This window comes from Episyrphus balteatus, chromosome 3, assembly GCF_945859705.1.
Source record: "Episyrphus balteatus chromosome 3, idEpiBalt1.1, whole genome shotgun sequence".
Classification (NCBI taxonomy): Eukaryota; Metazoa; Arthropoda; class Insecta; order Diptera; family Syrphidae; genus Episyrphus; species Episyrphus balteatus.
Window position 1 is genome coordinate 111,847,632 of NC_079136.1, and position 24,040 is coordinate 111,871,671.

The following is a 24,040-nucleotide window of genomic DNA, read 5'->3' on the forward strand; positions in this document are numbered from 1 at the left end:
AAGTCAGTTTTTTATATCTATTGGAAATTGAGCCTTTTGAATATTTACCTGTTAAAAGCAATATTCAAAGGAATTCATACTTATTTCTAAATTATAGTAGCAAGTGGATTAAGTTGTAAAAACAAAAACATTTCGAAAAATATTCCTGCACTTTGGTTAAAAATATAAAAAGGATTTTCACCGGAGACTAGTTTTTGAGACGAAATATTTAATAGCGTGCCTCGTTTTTTAATTAGAACTTCATTCTTTTATTTAGACTTTGTTTGTATGAATTTTTCAAATTACTAACTTGTTAAACAACACGACTTGAATGAGTTCATAAATTGATATCGTGTGAGCCGAATCAGCTCGACATTTTTATTGTTCACTTCGTCTTAAATGCCTCTATTCAAAAAACAAAAGAATCATTGTTTTTTGGAATCATTTTTAAAAATATCAATGTGATAGAGTTTCACTTATGGGGACTTTTCACGAGTCGATTTTTGCCGTGCGGCGAAGCTTTTCGACTCGTGTGAACGTAAGTCGCAGGCGACTAAAGTGATAATCCCTATAGAAAACTCCTAGTCGAACGACATATCGTGCGGCTAAAATCGACTCGTGAAATCTGTTCTGTAAAATCCAAGCAAATGTAAAATCTACCGCCTTGAGAATATGAAACAAAGCCAAAATCTATCCAATGAAAGCGTTGCTAATAAGACCAATTGGATCTATCAAAGTCAAAAAAGTCCAAAGGTATAAATTTGGCCTTTTTTAACTTAAAAAACAAATTTTTTTCAATGGATTTTTAAAAAGCAATTTCCGACTTTTACGCGATGGAAATTTAGATTTTTCACCCAACAATTTTTCCGCGTGCAAAATTAAATTGAAAAAAAAAGTGTTGCCAAAAGATATTTCGGCATTCATCGATTGCCAATAAAAATTGGTAAAAATAATTCTTTTTTTTTTGTAATTCAACGAAAATGTATAATCTTCGTAAATTTAAGGCACTTACATAGTTCAAATTCAATCTCAGAATTTATCAAGTACGAAACAGAACATGTAGTTTTTATTGAATCTTCTAGTGCTCTTTAATTAATTAATAGCTAAGTACAGGGGCGGACTGGCCCACCGGGCATTCTGGATTTTTCCCGGTAGGCCCTCGGGCAAGAAAACATTTCTGAATGGAATGAGGACACTTGAAATTCAATTTTTAAATTCACTCACGTCATGCTTTAAATCGGTTTCTGGCCTTTTTAGTCAGTATAAATCTATTGTGCCCCTTATGGATCTTTCGAGACATATAGAATTATGTTTGTGAGCCCCCTATGTATGTTTCGAGGCCCACAGAATTATGTTGCGGCATTTAAGTCAACGTAGGCCTCCTATGGATCTTAATGGGCCTACCGAATTCTGTTTGTGGGCCCCCTATGGATTTTCAAAGGGCCCCATATTGATATTTCGAGGCCCACAGAATCATGTTTATGGCGTTTAAGTCAATGAAGGCCTCCTATGGATCTTTAGGGGCCTACCTAATTCTGTTTGTGGGTCCCCTATGGATTTTCAGGGGGCCCCATATGGATCTTTCGAGGCCCACAGAATTATCTTTGTGGCCTTTAAGTCAATGAAGGCCTCCTATGGATCTTTAGAGGCCTACCGAATTCTGTTTGTGGGCCCCCTATGGATTTTCAGGGGGCCCCATATGGATCTTTCGAGGCCCACAGAATCATGTTTATGGAAGGCCTCCTATGGATCTTTCGAGGCCCACAGAATTATCTTTATGGCCTTTCAGTCAATGAAGGCCTCCTATGGATCTTTGGAGGCCTACCGAATTCTGTTTGGGGGCCCTATATGAATCTTTCGAGGCAAAAAACAAAAAACAACAAAAACCTTATCTGTATAGATTTTTGAAAAATCCAGACAATTATCCAGATTTTACATTCTCTCGATAAAAACAGTGGTGCCAAGGTACTTTATTTGTTGTGTTAAGCCTGAACTACATCAAAACACAAAGTCAAAAAAGTACAAAAAAGTAAACACGATGTTTTTCTTCTTCCCCCTAGTAGCTTGTTTGTATATCTCTCTTTCATTTTAAAAAAGTATTCGGTTCAAAAAGCTTGAACAAGACCAAGCTTTCGATTTTCACAAAGGTTTAAAAACAAATACACTGAAACAATATTTTATATCCTTTCCGTAAGGTAGCTCTTCGATCACATAGTTCCTGTCATTTTCCGAAAAAAAAGCTCTTTTGACAAACAATTGAAATTTCAAATACATTCGATTCCCTATAAGTCGTACTGTATCACTAACGATTCTCGAGCTACTTGTATTGTTTCAACCGTCCTTTGCTTCAACAGTACCTAATCTCCCCTAATTAGAGATTAAGGTGACAAAATATGAAATAAAAGTAACAAATTGAGTTTTTAAAAAATATTGAACTCTTAATTGATTTGCAGCAAAAAATATTTTGATTTATTAATTATTTCTTACTATTAAGAAATGTTCTAGTGAAAGAATTGTAAAAAACAAAAATCTATTATGAGCGGAGAGAGCAAAATACAGTTGCAAAGTTGGGACTTTTCGAAATTTCGCAAAAACTGCATTAAATCGAAAACCGTAAGAATTTGAGATGAACAAGTTACCAAGTTCTGAGAGTCCTAAAGATAGCCTATCAGCATATTTCGTTTGATCCATTACTTTTGGGAAACCCTGTGTATACAAAATATTTAACAAATTTTTAGCATACACGAGTTGTGGTATAATTACGGTGACCATATTTCTGGGAGCAAAACCCGGGACAAAAAACATTATAAAATCGTAAATAGTTGCTTAGAATATCAAAGCTTTTTATGTACCTGATAACTCACAAAAATATTTTTAATTTAATTTTATAAGAATTTTAATATCAATTTAAAAAATGATATAAAATTTAATTAATTTATCGAAGTACCTAATTTACCGGTTCAGTAAAAGGTACTGTTAGTAACTGTTAAAAATATTATTTTTTTTTTGTGAAAATCGTGAAGTGTTGTTTTTTAACATTATCATTTTATTTTAAAAGATTTTGAAATTGTGAAATCTTAAACTTTAATTTAACTTTTAACTTGTAATTAAAAGTTTTGAAATTTTAAAGGGTTCATTATTCAAAAAACTTTTCCTTGTGAAGCTTTAACATGACAAACAAAAGCACTGGATAAATTCACGAAAACTTTTAAAAACAAATGCTTTTATTTGAAAAAATAAATGATTTTTAGCATTTACATTTTCCAAACTTGGTCAATTAATTAAAAGTAGGTACAATTAATAATAATCATTTTTATCAAAAAAACAAAACCGACTTCCATGTTTCAAAACGGGGTTTTATGGTTTTTCTAATAGTTCCTATGGCTTAAACTGAACGAAATTGAAATGGGACCACATTGCAGCCACTTTCCAATACAAAAAGAATTATCAAAATTGATTCACTCTGTCCAAAGTTATGCGGTAACAAACATAAAAAAAAAAAAAAAAAAAAATACAGACGAATTGAATACCTCCTCCTTTTTGGAAGTCGGTAAAAAAGGACTATCACCGACTAATTTCTATAAGTCGGTTAATGTGGTTGCAGTCCTCGTAAAATGCTACATGTTCCGAAAAAATAGATAAAACGTCCTTAACAATTATTCCTGACAGACCAACCCCTTATATTTTCGAAAAAGAAGATGCAATAAAGACGAGATCGTTAATAAAACATCAAGCTCTTCAAATGTCTCTGTAAAAAATATTTCTAATATTTTTTATTTATATTAAGAACACACATACATTTTGAAAAAAAGAGCTTGTTTCTAATTATTTTTCGACCACTGTATATAAAAAAACAATTTCTGCATATCAACTTTTATTTTTAAATATTTCGAGTAAGTTAATAATTATGTAAGTATTTTGTGGCCCTTTTCCTAAAAGTCCCGGAAGGCCCTTTGACTCCCAGTCCGCCCCTGGCTAAGTATCGAAAATTAAATTAAGTGCTTCCCAACTTTAAAAAAAGAATTATTTTTAAACAAATTATCAGTGCAGTAGAAAGAAAATGAATCAAATTATAATTATGAGTACAAAATCAGGTTTTGTATAGTATTAAGATGCTAATTAAGTGCTCTAAAAATTTTAAAAAAAAATTTTTTTTTAATTTTTTAAGAAAAAACGAAATTCAAGATGGATTTGTATGGAAAATGAGTAGGTACTTTTCTTTTTTAGGAAAATATCAGAAAATGTGTTATATACTTAAATCAAATAAGTTGAGCACTTATGTCGTTTTCAATTGACGAATCTCAGAATGAGAATTGTGAATCTGACAGCTGAAAGGGGGGGGTGAAGAGGGGAAATAGTGGAAAAATCTCAGATTTCATGATCTATTTGCGTCTTGAGATTCAAAAAAATGACAAAAAAATGAATCTGAGAATCAGAAATCTGGATCTGGATTTTTATCAAGATTCACGCATACAAACCCACGCACTTTCACACACACTCCTCTGTTTGACATCTGTCTGAACATTTGTTCTTGTTTTATTTTTTTTTATACGCTCAGATTTCGTACACAATTACAAAACTAGATTTCATATTCTATTTGCAGTGGAAAATCTGAGAATTTTACACAATAAAAAAAGACATTCATTTCATAATTTTACAAACCAAGAAAAATATTTTAGCGACGTAAATAAAAAAAAAATTGAATTTGAATTTTTTTTTAATTCGTAAAGCACTTAATAAGCTCCTAAGTATTATACCAAACCCACATTAATTTTTCCCAAAAATAATGAAGCACTCAATTTTATTTTGAGGTACTTAACCAGCACTTGAAGATTTATAATAACAAGACTCATATTTCGCTCAATTTGGTCAGCTTACTTGGGGACATAGTTCCGCGACGTTTTTTCTCCCCAGATTCGAATTCAGTGCAGAAAAGTAAGTTTTTGTTTTTTTTTTTTTCTAAAAATAATGCTGACCTTTGGATTGGGTCCATAAGACTTAATGATTTTCAAAGCAAATTAGACAGTTTGACAAAAAAAAAGTTTATTGTTCAGGGGACCTAACACATTTTGTTGGACAAAACAATATAATAAATTTTTTAGTTCTTTAAATACAATGCCAAATTCCAGGCATTTATTTAAAAATAGATAAACTACTTGCAGTCGTCAAATTAAGCGAAAAGAATGATAGATCTCGGAATGAGTGCTAAATGGCTTAAAGTTTGCTGAATGTCTTTGTTAGACATTTTATAATTTACCTCAAAAGTCTAGAAAAATGTATTGTATCCGCTCAGATTTTTACATACTTTTGAGGTAAGTTATAAAATATCAAAACAAAAGCATTTACAAAACAAACTTTTGGCCTATTAACATTCATTCAGAGACAGACTCTTTATTTGGCTGCACTATTGGCTAAATATTAATTTACATATATAAATGAAATTTATTTTATTAGAAGTAGAAAGATTTAACATAGCTACTTATTCCTGTAGTTGTTACTTAAAATTGAGGAAGGAAAAATATTTTTCAATTGGAATTTTGTTTCCAATTGAAAAAAGTCAAAACAAAATAATGCTCTTTAGTTTATAAAGTTATTCAAATATTTATTTCTTTGGAAAGGTTTTTCTAAGCCAAAATCGTTTAGGAATTTATGAAGTTAGAATTTTTGCAATGAGTGAAATTCCAAAAAAAAAATGGTTTTTGGGGTCTTAATCCAGATTTGTGAAGGTATAAGGAGATTTGTGCATACGAAAGTTCTCCTATTATACAGTGTTATTATAAAAAGCAGTATCAATTTTTCTAGCTCGACAGTGAAAGTTTGGCATTTCGAGATCTTAATATTCAAAATTCTGGAATTTTCAGGACCTTAACATTTATAAGAAATCTAGAGAATTTTAAAACCTTAAGTTTTTCAAAGAAGAATAGACTCAAAAAATTCTCTTCAAACGAACAGCAATATTTATTAGTCATTGTCAGAAATTACCTAAAAAAAAAATATCTTGCCACTTTTTTTTTTTTTTTATTAAACTCACCGTTATTAGTAGAAGTTTCGGCGTTTGTATATAATGAATTTTTATCATCATCATCGAAATTCTCATCCGATTGTGATGACTGATATATAAATTCCGTTTCCGATGATGCTGATGAACCGCCACCAATACCGTCGCCACCGCCACCACCTTCGCCGTCCGCTAATAACGGTGGTAATGGTGTTAATACAGCTGCTCCTGATGATGCTGATGATAAATGTCCTTCTCCATTATGACCGCCATGATCATTATGTTTTAAATTATTATTATTGTGATTTGTATGTTTTTGTGAATTTGAAAATGGTTTAGCTGCATTAACTAAATTTAATGGAAGTATTGTTGTGGCAACACATAAACCAATTAAAAATATATAATTTTTTACATTTATCTTATTGTTATAATTATTTAATTTATAATTTATTTTTAACTTTAATTTTAAATTTAAGTTATTTTTATTATTATTAATATTGGCTGCTAGTCGACGACGTTTATTGTTTGTATTTGTTGTTGTATTGTTGATTATAATATTTACATAACGATAAAATTTCGATAACGATGTGATAACTAATAACAACAACATCAACGATAACGTGGTGAATTTTGTTAGCATATCATTTATTTTTATAAATAAATTTAATTTATTTTCATTTTGTTGTTGCTGTTGTTGTTGGTGTTGTTGATTTTGAATTTGGTTTTGGGTTGTTTGTTGTTGGTGTTTTTCTTCTTCTTGAATATTATTACGCAGCGAAGTCTTTCTAAAATTATTATCTAAATTTATTATTGTGAATGCGGTATTGTTGTTATTATTATTATTAATTGTAGTGTCATTATTATTTTCTGTTGTTGTTGTAACTGTTGTTGTCAGGGAATGATCTGAATGATTGGCTTGTTGAAGCCTTAGCCTGCCTCTTCGCCGCCGACGGGTATAGTTGTTCTTCACATCTCCCTCGAGTGCCGTAGTTTTCAAAAATGGCTGCTCTTCGAAATACACTGTATGTTCTTGTTCTTGTTGTTTTTCTGGTTCTTCTTCTTGATTTTCTGTCGTTGTTGTTTGAAGGATATTGGTGTTGTTGATATTTTTTATAAATATTGTTGATAATGGTTGAGTTGTATCTACAACTTTAATTGCTGCAGAAGGCAACATTTTCCACATCAACAATGTCGGATTGGATCTTCTATCTGAATCTACAACATCATCATCATTGTAGGTTAGGTAGTTTGTGTTATTGTTGATATTTTTAATTTTTTGTTCTTCATTTTTGAATTTTTCCCAGTTACAAATTTCATTTTTGGTAGTTATTAATTTACTTTGTTGATGATTATCGGTATTCCATTTAGTATTTATTTTATTTAGTTGTTCTGGCAACATTGGACCCATAATACGCTCGCTTCTAGATCGTTGTTGATTTTTTTTTTGTTTTAATTTTTCCTTTATTTGTATAATATTTTTTAAAGCGAAACAAGACACTATAATAGAATTTTAGAGAAATAGTTTTTGTTTTAAAAGTATTTCATTAGAGCTTAAAAATATTAAAGGTAGTAAGGTAGTAGTAGAAGTAGGTAAGATGATAGTATAAATAAAGAAAGAAGATTTCTACAGAGAAGAAAAAATCGCACGTTAGTTTTATATATTATTCTACGCACTAATTAATATTTTTTTACACTTTTTGAATAACACTTTTTATATGTATTATATTTTTTTCAAATGAAAAAAAGTTAAAAAAAAAAAATTAAAAAATAGAAAACACTTTTTTTTATTTTTAGTGTTGAATTTATTATGATTTTGGGATTTTATGTATGTTTTTGGAGGAAGAAAAAATGGTAAAAAAAAGTATTTTACACCATTTTTATCTTCTCTTGCCACTTTTACACATTTTCTTCTCTTTCGGTTTAATTTTTCTTTTTATTTTATTTTTTCGATTGTAAACTTCATCGCAGAAGTTGTTTCAATCAAATAGATTCAATTCAATTATACTAGGGATCCATTATAGTTTTTTTTTTTTAATTTGTTTTTGACTACAGAATAGTTTTAATACTTTTTTACACGGTTATGAGAGAGAAATAACGTTGTTAGTCCGCGAAACGCGAACAACTATTATACGGTAATTTTCATCGGGTAGTTAGTTTTCAAATCAGGTAAGAAAACTTTCTCTGTATCTCTTTGGTTATAAAAAGCAATTGCTGTAGCCATTTTTTCTGTCTCTCTTTTGCTCAGTTGGCTGATTTTTCGCTGAGTTTTAACTTTTGCGCGCAATAGCTCTTCCGGACTCGTGCGTAGTTATTACAACCACCGCCTGATGGTTCTCTTTCATAGGAAAGCTTTTTACCTAGCCAGTTATAGGGTAGGATTTGTTGATATTACCCGAAGACGTTTTCACATTTGTGTGTGTATTTTTCGCTCAGTTATTGTATAGCACCTAAATTAGGTACAAAAAACACTTGCTTGCGTATGTGTGTACAAACACACATATAAATACTATACATACTTTATTGGTGCATTTGTAGGTATCTTACTTATGATGAGAGGTATGTGTAGAGCACGAAGAACAAACTTAACGGGAGAAGAAAAAATATATAGGTTCTTTCGATTTTCCGGACTTTTTTGTATGTGCCGTTTTTCTCCAAATGATTTTTTTTTTTCACCAAAATTTTGAGGATTTTTTTTTTTTTTTTTTAAATAAAACTTGCACTCTTCTTCACGATTGGATTGCGTAACAGACAAATATTAGCAAACAAAAATTTTGTTTGACTTAGACATTAACTATGTTTATTTTTTGTTATCTTATTTTTTTTTTTTGTATTTTTCTTAATGAAAATGATTATGTAATCTTTTTAATTGCAACCTTATCCTAGTCAAATATTTATATGTAAAACTTTTTATAAACAAGTAACACTTTTTCTTCATATATGTATGTATATATTTTTAATTTATTTTCTTATATTTAACACTTATATTAAGTTTTGTTTAATATTTTAAATAACACAAACACTCATTTATAAATAAAAGAAAAAAATCTACTTTTTTGTTTCCTTTTTACATCCTTGATTTTGATGTGTATAGATTTTTTTGTAGTTTTAATCACACACCCTTCTTATGACTATGATTATATAAAAATATTCTTTTTATTCGGCCTCTTATTTCATAAAAAAAGGACAATGAGAAGTTGCTTTTTAAGATTTTTAAATCTATACCCGCATAGTTTTATGAAAACATTTCCGTTTTTTTCAAACGTTTTTGGGAAAAGTCAAATATCCTTTTTTTATTAGATAACCAACACAAACACTGAGTTGTTTTATATTTTTCTTGAATGTTTTTTTTTTTCTTCTGTTTTTAAGGAGAGTGTTGTGTGTCGTGTATTGTCGGTCCTTTAATCAGAATGGACGCGCACAAACTGGTTGTATTGAGAAAAGTGACGGCGTGTCCTTATTGAAGGCGAAAAAAGAGAGAGGATATTATGGTATCAGGAAAAGCTTTTTTCGTATTTGATTTACGAGTACGTTTGTATATATGGGCTGGTTTGTGCAGAAACTATGGTATAGACAGAAAAAAAAACTTTTTCGCGAAGCCTAGTGAACGAGAAATAAATTTTCGCCGAGTTTAATGTGTGTGTCCTTTTTCTCGTGTCGTCGTTGTCGTTGGAGAATATAGGGAAGTAGGCAATTGGAAATAAAAATCTACGTTAAACCGGTGCTAGATGATTTCGCTCAGTTATTATTTTTTTAATCTTTCTATTTTTGCGCTTAGTATTTCGCTCAGAAAGAGGGTTTCTTTGTTTTTGTTAGAGGCATATACTATACTAAGAGAAAGAGTATAGAGTTTTTGCGCATGGAACAAGACTAGGTCATAGTAGAATAGAACAAAAAAAAAAAAACAGATACGCGTGTAAAGTAGCAGTTGAAAAAGTAGGAGCTCGTTTTTCGCCTTTGTCGTCCTAAATACAAAGCAGGGGCAACAAAAAAAAAAGTCCTATCCAAAACGATAAAAATGAATAAATAAAATAAAAAAGGAAAGGAAAGAAATTCGATTTGTAAATAGTAAATCAAAATTGTGTGTGAACGGTTTGGTGAAAAAAGCTGTGAAACGAATAATGTTCGCCGTTCCGGAATCGAGAACTTTGTTGATTTTTTGATTCAGGTTTTTTAACTTACCGAAGAAGTAGTCTGATAAGGAGAAGGTAGATGAATTATCTGGAATGAGAATTCAAATAAAATCGTTAGTTAGACGTAATAAACTATTGAGACTACAGAAATGTTTTTTTTTATTTTGCTTATGATAGTTTGATTTTTGATTCATAGTTTTAAATAATAGATGGAAAGTGAATAATGTTATAATATGGTTGTTTTTTTAAGTAGGTAAGCCTTTTATTCAATTAACGATTTTTTCTTTGAACAAAAATATACACAATTTGTTTAACTTAACTTAACTTAACTTATAATAGGTAGTCTGTCAGTCTGTCAGTCTGTCAGTCTGTCAGTCTGTCAGTCTGTCAGTCTGTCAGTCTGTCAGTCTGTCAGTCTGTCAGTCTGTCAGTCTGTCAGTCTGTCAGTCTGTCAGTCTGTCAGTCTGTCAGTCTGTCAGTCTGTCAGTCTGTCAGTCTGTCAGTCTGTCAGTCTGTCAGTCTGTCAGTCTGTCAGTCTGTCAGTCTGTCAGTCTGTCAGTCTGTCAGTCTGTCAGTCTGTCAGTCTGTCAGTCTGTCAGTCTGTCAGTCTGTCAGTCTGTCAGTCTGTCAGTCTGTCTGTCTAAGGAGCTACAGCCTAAATGGATGGACCGATTAATGTCAAACTTGGTATGTAGCGTTATTTGGCAACTCTCCAGAGGGGTTTTTGGAATTAATTTTTTTGGACCAAAAATAACGGTACTTGTCATATACCGATTTTAGTAAAATTGAAATATCTCGAAACGGCTCCAACGATTTTATTTAAAAAATTCAAATGTTACTTTTAAGCTAAGGTCTATATTTCAATGAAAAATTTTTTTTTGAAAATCATTATTAACGGTACCTGCCATAGAACCGTTTTTTTTTTCAAATTCGAATATCTCCGAAACTTCTTATTCGATTTCAACGAAACTTTTTGTGAAAAAGCATTTATATAATTTAAATATAAACCAAAAATAAAATTTCCAAAAAAATAATTTTTCGATTTTTAAAAATATTTTGAAAATTTTTTTTTGAAAAATCAAATTTTCGAAAACGGGACATTGGAATTTTTTTGAAATTTTGTTTTTAGATGTTGATTAGTGATTTCTACAAAATGGCGTTACAATTTTATTTTAAAACTTTTTTTCCAAAAAATTATTTATAAAAAATTGTTTTTTTAAAAAACGGCTGTAACTATTTTTTTTTTTTTTTTTTTTTGACGGGAGGAAATCTTCAAAAGACACTTGGCAGTATTCGACACCAAGTAGTGTGGGACTCTTAACCACTAAAACCACCTCTTTACCAGGACCAATCTTGAGAGATCGACATCAGATTTTTCTTTCTTAACTTTGTAAAATCACTTTGGGGGAAGTTTAAACTTTTAATACTTTCCCATATTTTTTAGACCACAAGCTCATGAGGCTTGGTTCTTCTTAATCTCCGAACATGGTTTCTGGTATTAAAGACGGACACCATTTCAGAATTGGTATGACTTTGCAGTCTCTGATTATGCGATACAGCGTATTTTTTAACAACTTCTGTAACCGTTTCTATTTGTAAGTCACGATGTAGATCGCTATTTCTTATGTACCAAGGTGCATTAACTATTCCACGAAGGACTTTGTTTTGGAATTTTTGGATGATTTCGGTATTTGTTTTCTTTGTACAGCCCCATAATTGGATACCATAGGTCCAAACAGGCTTTAGTACTTGATTATACAGCATTATTTTGTTTTGGGTTGATAAATCAGAGTTGTTACCAAGTAACCAGTACATTTTTCTATATTTCAAGTTTAGTTCTTCTCTTTTCTTTTTGATGTGCTCTTTCCACTTTAGCTTTGCATCCAAAGTCATTCCAAGGTATTTGGCCGTATTGGCGTAAGGTACAGCTTGATTATTAATGAATATTGGAATATTGTTTATCTTTTTATTTGTAAAGTTTATATGTGAAGATTTTGTTTCATTGAGTTTGATACGCTATTTTTCGGTCCAATCTCTGACTGTGTCGACGGCATATTGCAGCTTTACTGCTCCCCTAGAGACACATTTGTCGGGTACCAAAATTGCGGTATCATTTGCAAAAGTAGCCATTATGGTGTGATTCCCAACTGGGATATCCCTTGTGTATAGTAAATACAGGGTAGGACCTAGGACACTTCCTTGTGGTACACCGGCTTCTATTTTCTTCAATTCCGAATATTCTTGATCGTACCTTACTCTAAACAATCGGTCTGAGATGTACGATTTTAATATTTCATAGTACTGTCTGGGAAGATCCCTTTGCAGTTGTAACTAACTATTTTGAAAATTTTTTTTCCAAATATGCACGTTAATATATCAATCAAAACTGCATACTTGTTTTGGAGGGCAATTTAATTTCAGATTTTATTTTATTTTTTTTTAAACGAATTTTATTTTTTTTTTCCAAATTTCTATATAAAAAGTCTTAAAAATTTAAGCAACTTTAACTCCAAGAGCAAGTTCGTGCGACCCAGTCGTGCATTTTATTTAAATATCAAATTAACATTTTTTAAATATCAGTCAAAAATGCTCTATAAAATGTGTTTTATGATATTTAGGGCCAATTTTTCAATAGTCAGTTAAACAGTCAGTTAGTACTTATTCTTAAGGATAGAGAAAAAATCAATTTTTCAACAGGCAGATATAGCTTATTCCTAAGAATAAAACTATCTGCTTCTTTCAGAGACGAATAAAAATTATTCTAAGGAATAATCTCAACAAAAATATTGGGCACGTTCAGGAAATATTAGGGGCTATAATGCACTTTTTACTCGTTTTTTACACAAATAGATTGAATTCTGTTGTAATTAAAAACAATCAGCTGTCATGTTGACAAAAAAAACTTTCCTAAACTTTTAGGGAAAATTTTCTTGCCTAACTTTCCAGTCAGCTTTCCAATAAATTTACCTAAATTGGAAGGATTTTTTTTGACAGTTGACCAATCAGAGAACGAGAATTTACCTAAATATTTAGTCCCTAACGTTTCTGAACCTGCCCATTGTGTCAGTTGTCAAAGCTGTTTTGAAAGAATTAAAAAAAAAGTACAGTGGAATACAAGAAAACAAAAACAATCATGAATAAAAATGACGTTTAATTTTAAATATTTTTGAATTTGACAATTTTTTTTTTTGTTATTCTGTAGAATAAATTATTCTTGATTGAAAAATTCAATGTTTTTATCTGATTGTTTATAAGCCTAATAACTTTATTCGTCGAACAGTTAACTGACTGTTTATTAGAAGATTGAAAAATTGGCTCTTAAAATGTTAAAACAACATTTTTATTATCATAATGATATTTAAATGTCACATTTTGGAATTTTTTTTTGATGTTTTATTATCATTTCTTCATATCAATTTCTCATTCCAAATTATTGAAAAATATTAAATAAAAAATTCTTAATGTGTACTAATTTAAAGGCGCTTTGTGTTTTTTCGAAGTAAAATGTATGATTTACTGAGAAAATTTGATCGGCACTAAGATTTTACTTCACATAGTTTGGGAGAAAATAACAAAACAATTATATCACCTATAATAGAAAAAATAATATCACCATTATTTTGTAAAGAATTTTCCCTTTCAGTAAAGTTTTGAAAAAAGAAAGAAAATTCTTAAGATAATAAAAATGAAAAGGAAAGAAATAGGTTTCATTGTAATAAACTAAAACGTATAATCTAGTCAACATTGATATTTTAATTGTCAAAGTGAAATTTTCACTATCCACTTAAACTTAAAAAAATGTCAAAATGATATTTCAATTGTCAAGGTGAAATTTTCACTATCCCACCTGAAATTAAAAAATGTCAAAATTATATGATAAAATATCAAAATTGATATTTTAATTGTTGGACGACTTTTGTCACTGAAAAATGTTAATTTGATAGCTGTTATTATCAAATTTTTTATTCGGTGTATTGTCATTGTTTTTAACTAAATTTCTATGAAATTGTCTATGTGTACCTACTGTTTTTGTTTTTAGAATTTTCTGGTAGCTTTTCGTGTCGGGTTGTTCAGGTCCGGTTGTCATTTGTGGTGAAGTAGTACCTATATATTATTGTGGGAAAGAGACAATTTCAGCTACTGTAGTCTGCTACATTGTATATGTATTAGGGTGGGTCAAAAAAATGAAAATTCGTTTTTTTGATTTTGTACTCAGAAAATACGATTGCTAGACACCTTTAGAATATACTCACCAAATATGAGCTCTTTATCTTAATCGGAAGGTCCTCCGCTTTGCAATTTTTCATTTATACATCAATCTTCTACAAAAAAAAATTATTTTTTTATGTATCGACTTTTAAGGAAATTTCTTTACATATTCTTGTAGGAAATGGAACGCTCTACAAAATGGCCTTGAACACTTTTTTCGTTTATCTAACTGTATAAAAGATATTAGAGTTCCAAAAATTGAGAAAATCTTTAAAAATTCGTTTTTTGTTCTTAATTTTGTAACAAATTGAAAAAGTATAGTAATCAAATGGGCAGGACATATTCTTGTAGGAAACAGATTGCTTCACAAACTTTTATTAACTTTTTTTATTAATCTAACCATTTGAAAGATATTCGAGGTCAAAGTTAAAAAAAAAAATATAAAAACTTTTTTTACTTTTCAAAATTTTCTAATTCACTGAAAAGTCATTATTATCAAATTAACAAGATAAATTCTTGTAGGGGCTTAAATGTTCTACAAAAAAGTTGTTGACATCAAATTGATTGCTTTAACCGTTTAGAAGATATTCGTATCCAAACCAATGCCCACTGATTTCAATAGTTTTCTTAGGATCCGCATGCATTGCGATTTTGATACGAATATCTTCTAAACGGTTATAGCAATCAATTTGATGTCAAAGACTGTGTTCAAAGAAAGTGTTCAAAGCCTTTTTTGTAGAGCGTTCCATTTCCTACAAGAATATGTAAAGAAATTTCCTTAAAAGTCGATACATAAAAAAATAATTTTTTTTTTGTAGAAGATTGATGTAAAAATGAAAAATTGCAAAGCGCAGGACCTTCCGATTAAGATAAAGAGCTCATATTTGGTGAGTATATTCTAGAGGTGTCCAGCAATCGTATTTTCTGAGTACAAAATAAAAAAATACGAATTTTCATTTTTATTTTACCCAACCTAATACATATGTATATATTTTCATAGTACTATCGTGAGAAGAAACGATCTTAGAACTCTTGTATCGACGTATACGGGTTGGGGTCGAAATTCTGTATGTTGCAAAATTCTGTATTCAAAACACTGTATGCCAAAATACTGTATGTCAAAATTCTGTATGTGCAAAATGCTGTAGGAACAAAATTCTGAAAGTCAAAATTCTGTATAGCAAAATTCTGGTTGGTCAAAATACTGTATTTCAAAATTCTGTACATCAAAATTCTGTAAATCAAAATTCTGTAAAAATGCTGTAAAAAAATATCGTTTTGATAATGTAAAAAAGTGCGCGCGCACTTTTTTACATTATCAAAACGATATCTTTTTACAGCATTTTTACAGAATTTTGATATGAATGCTGTAAAAAAATATCGTTTTGATAATGTAAAATAGTGCGCGCGCACTTTTTTACATTATCAAAACGATATTTTTTTACAGCATTTTTACAGAATTTTGATATACAGTATTTTGCCGTACAGAATTTTAGAAAACAGAATTTTGCATGTCAGTATTTTGTTGATACAGTATTTTGACGTACAGAATTTTGTATTTACAGTATAATGACGTACAGAATTATGGTATTACAGTATTTTGACCCTACAGAATTTTGTCGTACAGAATTTTGACAAGCAGAATTATGACCCGCTCCCGACGTTATACAATGAGCGCAATCTCGAAAAAGTGGTGAAATGCACTAATACTACATAGGTTCGCCGCCACGATAGTGTATACCTATTATAGAAATATATAATATATCGTCGGTGAAACCAGAAAACTGTGTAACTCCATTTTAGCAAATTTTATAGGAGAGCAAAAAAACCAAATCGTTTTGAAGGCATTTGTATGAGTTTTCATTTTCTAATTTGCTAATAAAATAAAAGCTATGAATGTTAAGGGGATTCTGAGTTTAAGGAAGGTAGATATTAGGTTTGTCTAACAGATGGTATTCAAATCTAATTTTCAGAAAATTTGGAGTTACACACTTTTCTGGTTTCACCGACGATATGTATATACGATGGTCTGCTGTCCAGAAATTTAGGAAAATTGATATCAAAAAGGTGTCTGATCTTGAATTCGGGTATAACTGTTCATATTAAATTCAAAAAATTCAAACAATTGATAAAAAAACGTTCACTCTCTCATATTCTTAGAGCTATTAATATTGGATTTTTTTTCTCTCTAAATAAGCAACACTGTTTAACTCTCTCTTACTAATTTAATTTTGAGGTATAACAACTTCAAAATGTATTATTACACCGGCACAAAACAAAAAAAATTGGCATGTACTTGGGACCAGACCTATCTTTCAATATGTTTTTGGACCCGCTGAATTTTTAATCCGTTTGGCCCGATCACCTTCCAGTTTTGAGCTGTGACTGCATTTTGTTTGAATTTTTAAGACCTTTATGGGGTTGAATTTTGCTCAAAACAGGAGGGTGACCGGTCGAAACGGAGTTGAGATTTGGACTCAGCGGGTCCAAAAACATATAGAAACATAGGTCTGGTCCCAAGTGCATGAGACTTTTTTTTTGGGTTGGGGTCGAAATTCTGTATGTGCCAATATCGGATTCCAAAATTCTGTATTTTAAAATTCTGTTAATTCAAAATTTTGTAAATTCAAAATTCTGTATTTTAAAATTCTGTAAATACAAAATTCTGTATTCCTAAATTCTGTAAATGATAAAAGAAAAATTGTTTTGATAATGAAAAAAAGTGCGCACTTTTTTTCATTACCAAAACAATTTTTCTTTTATCATTTACAGAATTTTGGAGTACAGATTTTTGGTATTTTCTTTGAAGAAAATGTTGAAGTAAAGTACCTCCTTAATTTGCATATGACTTACAGCTATTGGATTGAATTTGAATAACATATCTTAAATACCAAAATACTAGTAATATTTAGCCAAGAAACTTCATACCTACATATTTCACCATTTTGTATTTTTTTTTTTTTGTTATTTTTTATTTGTTTTTGTCTTTTTTTGTAAGGTCTGAAACGAAACTTAAATATTTATGTATGTAGAACATAATCTCTTATTCCCTAATTTTTCCTCTGCGAAAACTGTCACATTAGGTTTTATGTAGAACATAAATCCTTAACTTGCGTTTTACCAAACGGCTCTTATACACAGTTATACTTAATTTGTTAATTGAATACAAATTGTTTAATAGAAAAGACAAAAAGGTATAGGTGTGGAATACACAGAATTCCAAAAAGCAGAATAATGGATTTCCAGAATTTTGAAAACTGAATTTTGAAATACAGAATAATATAAAAGCAGAATAATGGAATACCAGAATTATGTTCATACAGAATTTTTTATTGAAATACAGAATCAAAGTTTATTCGTTAAATACTAACGATATACATAAGTACATTTTCTTAAAAATTAAGATTACATATATAGGTATTATATTATTACAAAACTAAAAGAAAAACTTACATATAATGTACATTATGGGTTATTTTGAATAAAGAATATTTTTTTAAAGTTAAGTGATTTTATATTTTCAATGCTGGAGTTATTTATATTTGAATTTTTATTGTAAATATTGATTAAAAGATTTAAAGGGCTATTAGCACCGTAGTTTGATCTACTGAAAATGTTAGAAATTGGCAACTGCCTTCTCAAGCTATACTGACTAGCAATGAAATTTAATCGACAGAGGATCGATGGAGCTGAAATCGATCCATTTATTATCCCGACCATAAAACAAAATTGTAGATACGCTCTGTGACTGGTAAGAAATGGAAGATTTATTAGATTAATACGTTGAGCGTAAGGTGGCAAGTTAATTCGATTTGACCATGGTAGAAATCTTAAGCAAAATCTCATAAATCTTCTTTGAACGGACTCCAATCTATTTATATGAACCGCATAATATGGCGCCCATATAACGCAACCATATTCTAAAATGGATCTTACGAATGAGACATAAAGAGTTTTTAAAACGTAAGGGTCACGAAATTCCCGAGCAAATCTTTTGATAAAACCAAGAGTCATGTTAGCTTTTTTAATAATGTAGTCAAAATGGTCAGTAAAAGTTAATTTTGAGTCCAATACTATCCCAAGGTCAGTGAAACTAGACAAATTAGTTAGTGGTGATAGATTAATCGCATAATTATAGACAATCACATTTTTTTTGCGTGTAAAACACATTGTTTTACACTTGTCAATATTTAAAACTAAACCATTAATATTGCACCATTCCCAAAAACGTTGAAGGTCTCTTTGTAAAAGATCACAGTCATTTGCAGAGTTGACTGTACGAAACATTTTTACATCATCAGCATATATAAGAGACAAAGAATTTACTAGGACAGACGGAAGATCATTAATAAATAGTACAAATAATAACGGGCCAAGATGGCTACCCTGAGGTACACCAGAGTTAACAGTAAAACATTTAGAACGTTCACTCTTAAAAACAACACTATATAACCTATCTTTTAGATATGAAGATACCCATAAAACAAATCTGTCGTTAAGACCCATATTTTGCAGTTTTTTTAAAAGTATATTGTGGCTTAGTTTGTCAAATGCTTTGCTGAAGTCAGTGAAAATACAGTCAACTTGTTGTTTTTTTTCAAACGCGTCAATACAGTATGTAGTAAACTGTAACAAATTTGTAATAGTGGATCTCTTTTTAACAAAGCCATGTTGGTTGTCACATAAAACGGAGGAACAATGAAAAGACAAAACATCACAAATAATAGATTCAAACATTTTGGGTATAGCAGATAGTTTAGCTATTGGCCTATAATTTAGAACTAAATTTTTTTTACCTTTCTTATGAGTTGGAATAAGGAATGCATTTTTCCAAAGTGTCGGGAATTTACAGGTAATTATAGACTGGTTAAAAAGTAAAAACAACGGATACGACATATATATTGCACATTTTTTTAACATAAAAGCGGGGAAACCATCAGGACCAGGATTTAAACAATCGTCTAATTTTTTAATATATTCTAAGATAGTTGCCTCAGAAATAGAAAAGTTAATATTACTAAGATGTGAAAACTCATTAACAGTAGAGGTATTGTAAGTATCACAAGAAGAAGATTTTTCAAAAGCAGACTGGAAATATTCGGCAAACATATTTGCAATGTCCTCTGGGTAATGACTTTCTGCATTTTGGTAGCTCATATTAGTTGGGTAACCATCACATTTTCTTTTACGATTTACATATTTCCAAAAATTTTGTGGATTAGATTTAAGATTATCTTCAGTTCTAAGTATAAAGTCCGAATAAAGAAAATTGGAGTAGTTGATAAATTCATCTTTAAGTCTAGTATATTCATTTTGAGCTTCAATACTCCAGGATCGATTTAACTTCACCCACGCTTTGTTTCTTTTATTTTTAATAGTTTTAATATGTTGATCAAACCACGGTGGAGTATTACTTAAATTTCTTATTTTTCGTAACGGAATGGTCTCTAAAAAACAATCAAACATGATTTTATAAAAACGAAAGACCATTTCATCGAAACTAATATTTAAAAACAAGATGTTCCAATTAATACCATCCAATAAGCGGAAGAGTTCAGAAAAATTACATTTTTTAAAGTTGAATTCATGCATATTCTTACAATGATAACTTACATTATTAATATTTAAGTTTAACGAAATAGATAATGCAGGATGATGTCGATCTTCATCAATGAGCTTCGTATCGGCGAGTAATGTAGTTCCATCAGAATTATTAAGGTCAGAAAAGTATACCAGGTCTAAAATTTTACCAAATCGGTTTTTGACATTGTTTAATTGATTTAGTCCGAATGAAGTCATTCCATCGATTAAAAGAACTTCGTTGTTGCTCGATGCATTGATGGCATGATAAGATTCATGTTCCGATGATATAGCCCATTCAAGATTTTGGCCATACAGAATTTAGGAAACAGAATAACGACCCGTTTCCCATTTTTTATTGTTTGCCGGTGTTATTATCGAAACGGAACGGCATAGAGTATCTTTGACTTGGGGTTCGAATTCAGATTATCAAAATCTTATAATAGCTCTTAAAGTATTTTTCTTACCGATTTGGGACATTTGGAGTCAGATTGAACATTGTGTTCAAAATTAATTTGGAATGAAATTGCCATGCAATTGAAATTTGACGCATCATAATATTGCGATTTTAGAATTCATCGGGGGGCGGTCTCCTGAGACATAGTAATACAAATTCTCAAGCAAGTTTTTAAGTCAGTTTTTAAACATTTTTACATCTGGTTTTCTGTTCTTTTTACAAACCATTAAATTTCAATTCTCGTATATTTCCATAATTCTGCTGTTTTCCGTCAAAATCATTCTAATCTTTGAATTTTTAATTCTTTCCCGCCAATTTGCATTCGAAAATCGACTATTTTGATGTTAAATTGTAGCCAACTATGTTAGTTAGCATTTAATTTTTCGTTGAAGCAAAAGATTTGATATTCTGAATTTTGAATCCGAAATGTATGGCATCACGTTTTTGAGATTTAACAGCTCCAAACTGCGTTTCATTTCTTCGAAAAGTGACGTCATAGATTTTATTTGATCTCGGATTCGAATTGAAAATATCAAAATCTAATAATAACTCTAACAGTATTTTTTACCAATTTGGGACATTGAACATTTTTTTCAAAATTGATATGAAATGAAATGGCCATGCATCTGATTTTTTGACGCCAAAAAGCAGCAGTTCTTATATGATGATTTAATTTTTCCTTTTAAATATTTCTTTTAAAAAATATGACCAAAAAATTGCTTTAAATGGGTTTGTTGAGAATTATTTTAAGTAAAAAACTTCAACACCATTTTTTAAAAGGATTTACAAAAAATAGTTTTAAACAAAAAGTCAAATTAGGGAAAAGCGTTGGGAAATTGACAGGTTGCAGCGAAAGTAGTCAATCTGAAATTCTATTAAATTAGCTTAATTATGTAACGCGTTTTCAATAAAGTTTTTAACCACTTCTAGGTGTGGCGTATTCCCACCAATGCTATAAGACAATTTAGTATTTTTGATACTGAATTACATACAGTTCCGTGCATTCCACGGAAGAACAGAGGACTGTACATTACAATTAACATTTTTATAGTTGTGCCTGCAGGGTGTCCAAAAAGTAATGGATCAAACTAAAACGCTGAAGGACCATTTTATTTGTTATTAGAATTTGGTTATTTTATAATTAAAAATCTTAACACGTTTTCGATTAAATTCAGTTCTTGTGAATTTTCGAAAAACCTCCAATTCAAAACAGTTAGCTTTTTTTACTGTTGATTTTTTTTTCTAATTTCACAAGAATTTTCAGTAACCAAGTACATCCCTATAAAAAAATAGAACAAAAACAATATTTAGACAACAATAAAAACTCATTCAGTTTCCTATTTGTTTCCTAAAGGCGTTTCGTCTTTTTTTCTAGTCTTGTGACCTTAATATTCCACCAACTTCAGATTAAATATTCAGCTTTGCGTAAAAGAACATAAAGAATCTGAGATATCTTCTATAATTATGTACTTTAATTTCAAATGTTCACCATCCATCCTCCAGCTTAACAAGGGCTTAGATACAAACCAGGACTCCAGAATACCTTATAAAAAAGTGGGTTTTCATATTTTTTTTATGGCTCCTTGAAAATCTCGAGCCATTAGCCCTCTTCACTTCTTGGTGACTCTCAGTTTGGTAAAAAAAATTTTATTTCTAGATGAACATCTTTCCGCCCAAGGACATAGCTATAGCAACTTTGCATGTTCTTTTGACTCGTTTTTTTTTTGCTTTGTTTTTGTTTTGTTTTTATTATAAACTTGATTTACCAAACTCATTGTGTGTCTTAATCACTTCCTCATTTATGTTGACCTTCTTATTTTTAGTGCTTGTGCCAGTACTCAGACCTTCATTTTGTCTTGCTATTCATTATGAGCTCTAATAACAATAACGAACAGAAAATTCCTTCACGACTTCACTTTGTATTCAGATCAAGCACACATAACAATCTATGATGTCTATCCTAAGCCCATTAAAGTCAACTCGAAATCATGCCAACCAAGTTGTGGAACAAAACAAAAAATAAATTTAAAAAAAAAAAAAAATCCCTGTTTGACAACCAACGATGACGTTCCATATTCCACTGTAGTTCACATGTGACCTTTTATGTTGTGGACCCATAGAGCACTTACAAGTTCACCGTGTCTTTATCGCTAAACAACATCCCACAATTTGAATGACCGACATTAATTTCAGTGCCCATTTTCTTTTCAATTTAATGAACCCCCACACGTCCCCATACCCTTACTTGCTGGAACTTTTTGGGACTAGGCGTTGAGACGACGAGAACAATAGAGACTTTTCTACCGCCGCGGCCGCCACCTCAACCGCCACCACACACCCATTGGGGAAAAGTTTTGGCCCAAATTTTAGTCCGGGTTAGCCGATATCTTGCACACCATCTAATTCTGCTTTTGTTTCGTGTGTAGTGAGTTTTTATTTTTTTTTTTTTTCTTGAATTTCATGCCAAATTCATACAAAAGTCGAAATACCAAAGTTCCAAAGGCTACAGAGAGAGAGTGAAGTATAAGAAAATCCAATGTTAATGAAATATCCTTATTTCGCACGAAAAGGAAATGTTTTTCCGTTATAGTGTGTGTGTGTGTGTGTGTTCATATATATTTTTTTTTTTTAGTTCAGTGTAGAGTTCTTTTCATATTTCGTTTAAGAGGCTTTTTAGAACTCTCGTCTTGGGTTTTATATTATTTTACGATTTTTAATGGGCGAAATATACCTACACAAATATATGCGAGAGGCAACTATACATATGATTAAGTGCGTTCTACATCCTTAATTTCGACATTTGAACTATGCCAAAACCTGAGCTTGTTGATTTTTATACGAATCAATACAGTTGTGATTGCAAATATTCAGTTACTTTTTGAAATTTATTTTACCGGAAATGACATTAGTTTTTTTTTTATTTTCTATTGAAAAAAAGAGGAAAGAAGCAATACGTTTTCGATTAACCACTGCATTATGTTGAAAATGTTCAAATAGTTAAAATTTTAACTTGTTACTTTATTTGTGCCATTTATACCACTGTACTGGGGTCAATTTCCGATCTGTGAAGTGATAAAAAATTTATCATTTCAATTTTCATATGAAAAATTTTTGAAGTTTGTTTTGTTACATTTTTGAAGTTTCTTTTAAATTTTTTATAAAGCCAGAATCGAATTTATTATGAAAACGTGATAAAACTTATCACTTCACACTTTCACAGATCGGGAATTGAACCCCTGGAGTTCCAAAAAACTTCTTCAATAAAAAAGGCAGCCGTGGATGATTTTCTATTTTGCAATTAGAAAAGTTACTGAGAGTAGGTAACTGGGCCATGAGTTGTAGGTTGAGTCTCTTTCTAGATAGACCATCCAAAATATGAGCAATAGTTTTATTTAGTATTTTTTTTTTAGATATTCTGGCTACCATATGTAACTCGAGGCAAGGTATCAAACAAGCGCGAACCATTTCTACTTACTAACCTTCTTAATTCACTTAGCAAAAGGAAAAATTTTGTTTACTATCAAAAAATTATGTAAAAAAAATGTTACGCATACACCACAGTGAACACTTACTTTAGAATTATTAGAAAGATTATTGAATGTTCTTTGGTCTCTTAAGTGAGAAAATGATATTTGTGGCTCCATTATAAGAGTTCAAGTAGATAACTGTAATTTAACTTCATTAATA

At 30.4% G+C, this 24,040-nt stretch overlaps 1 protein-coding gene across 11 annotated transcripts in view; it reads right to left on the minus strand.

Annotated features, from left to right (window-relative positions):
- Positions 1-24,040, minus strand: part of LOC129914179 (sodium/potassium/calcium exchanger Nckx30C) — a 264,053-nt gene that overhangs the window by 171,056 nt on the left and 68,957 nt on the right. For 10 of the 11 annotated variants that reach the window (XM_055993305.1, XM_055993300.1, XM_055993304.1 and 7 more), the window contains exon 1: positions 6,011-9,421. In XM_055993305.1, coding sequence (XP_055849280.1) covers positions 6,011-7,385 — 1,375 coding nt within the window. In that variant the 5' untranslated portion in view covers positions 7,386-9,421. Of the gene's footprint in view, positions 1-6,010; positions 9,422-10,156; positions 10,196-24,040 lie in introns of those variants that run through there. The other variant, XM_055993307.1, reaches the window with a different exon arrangement.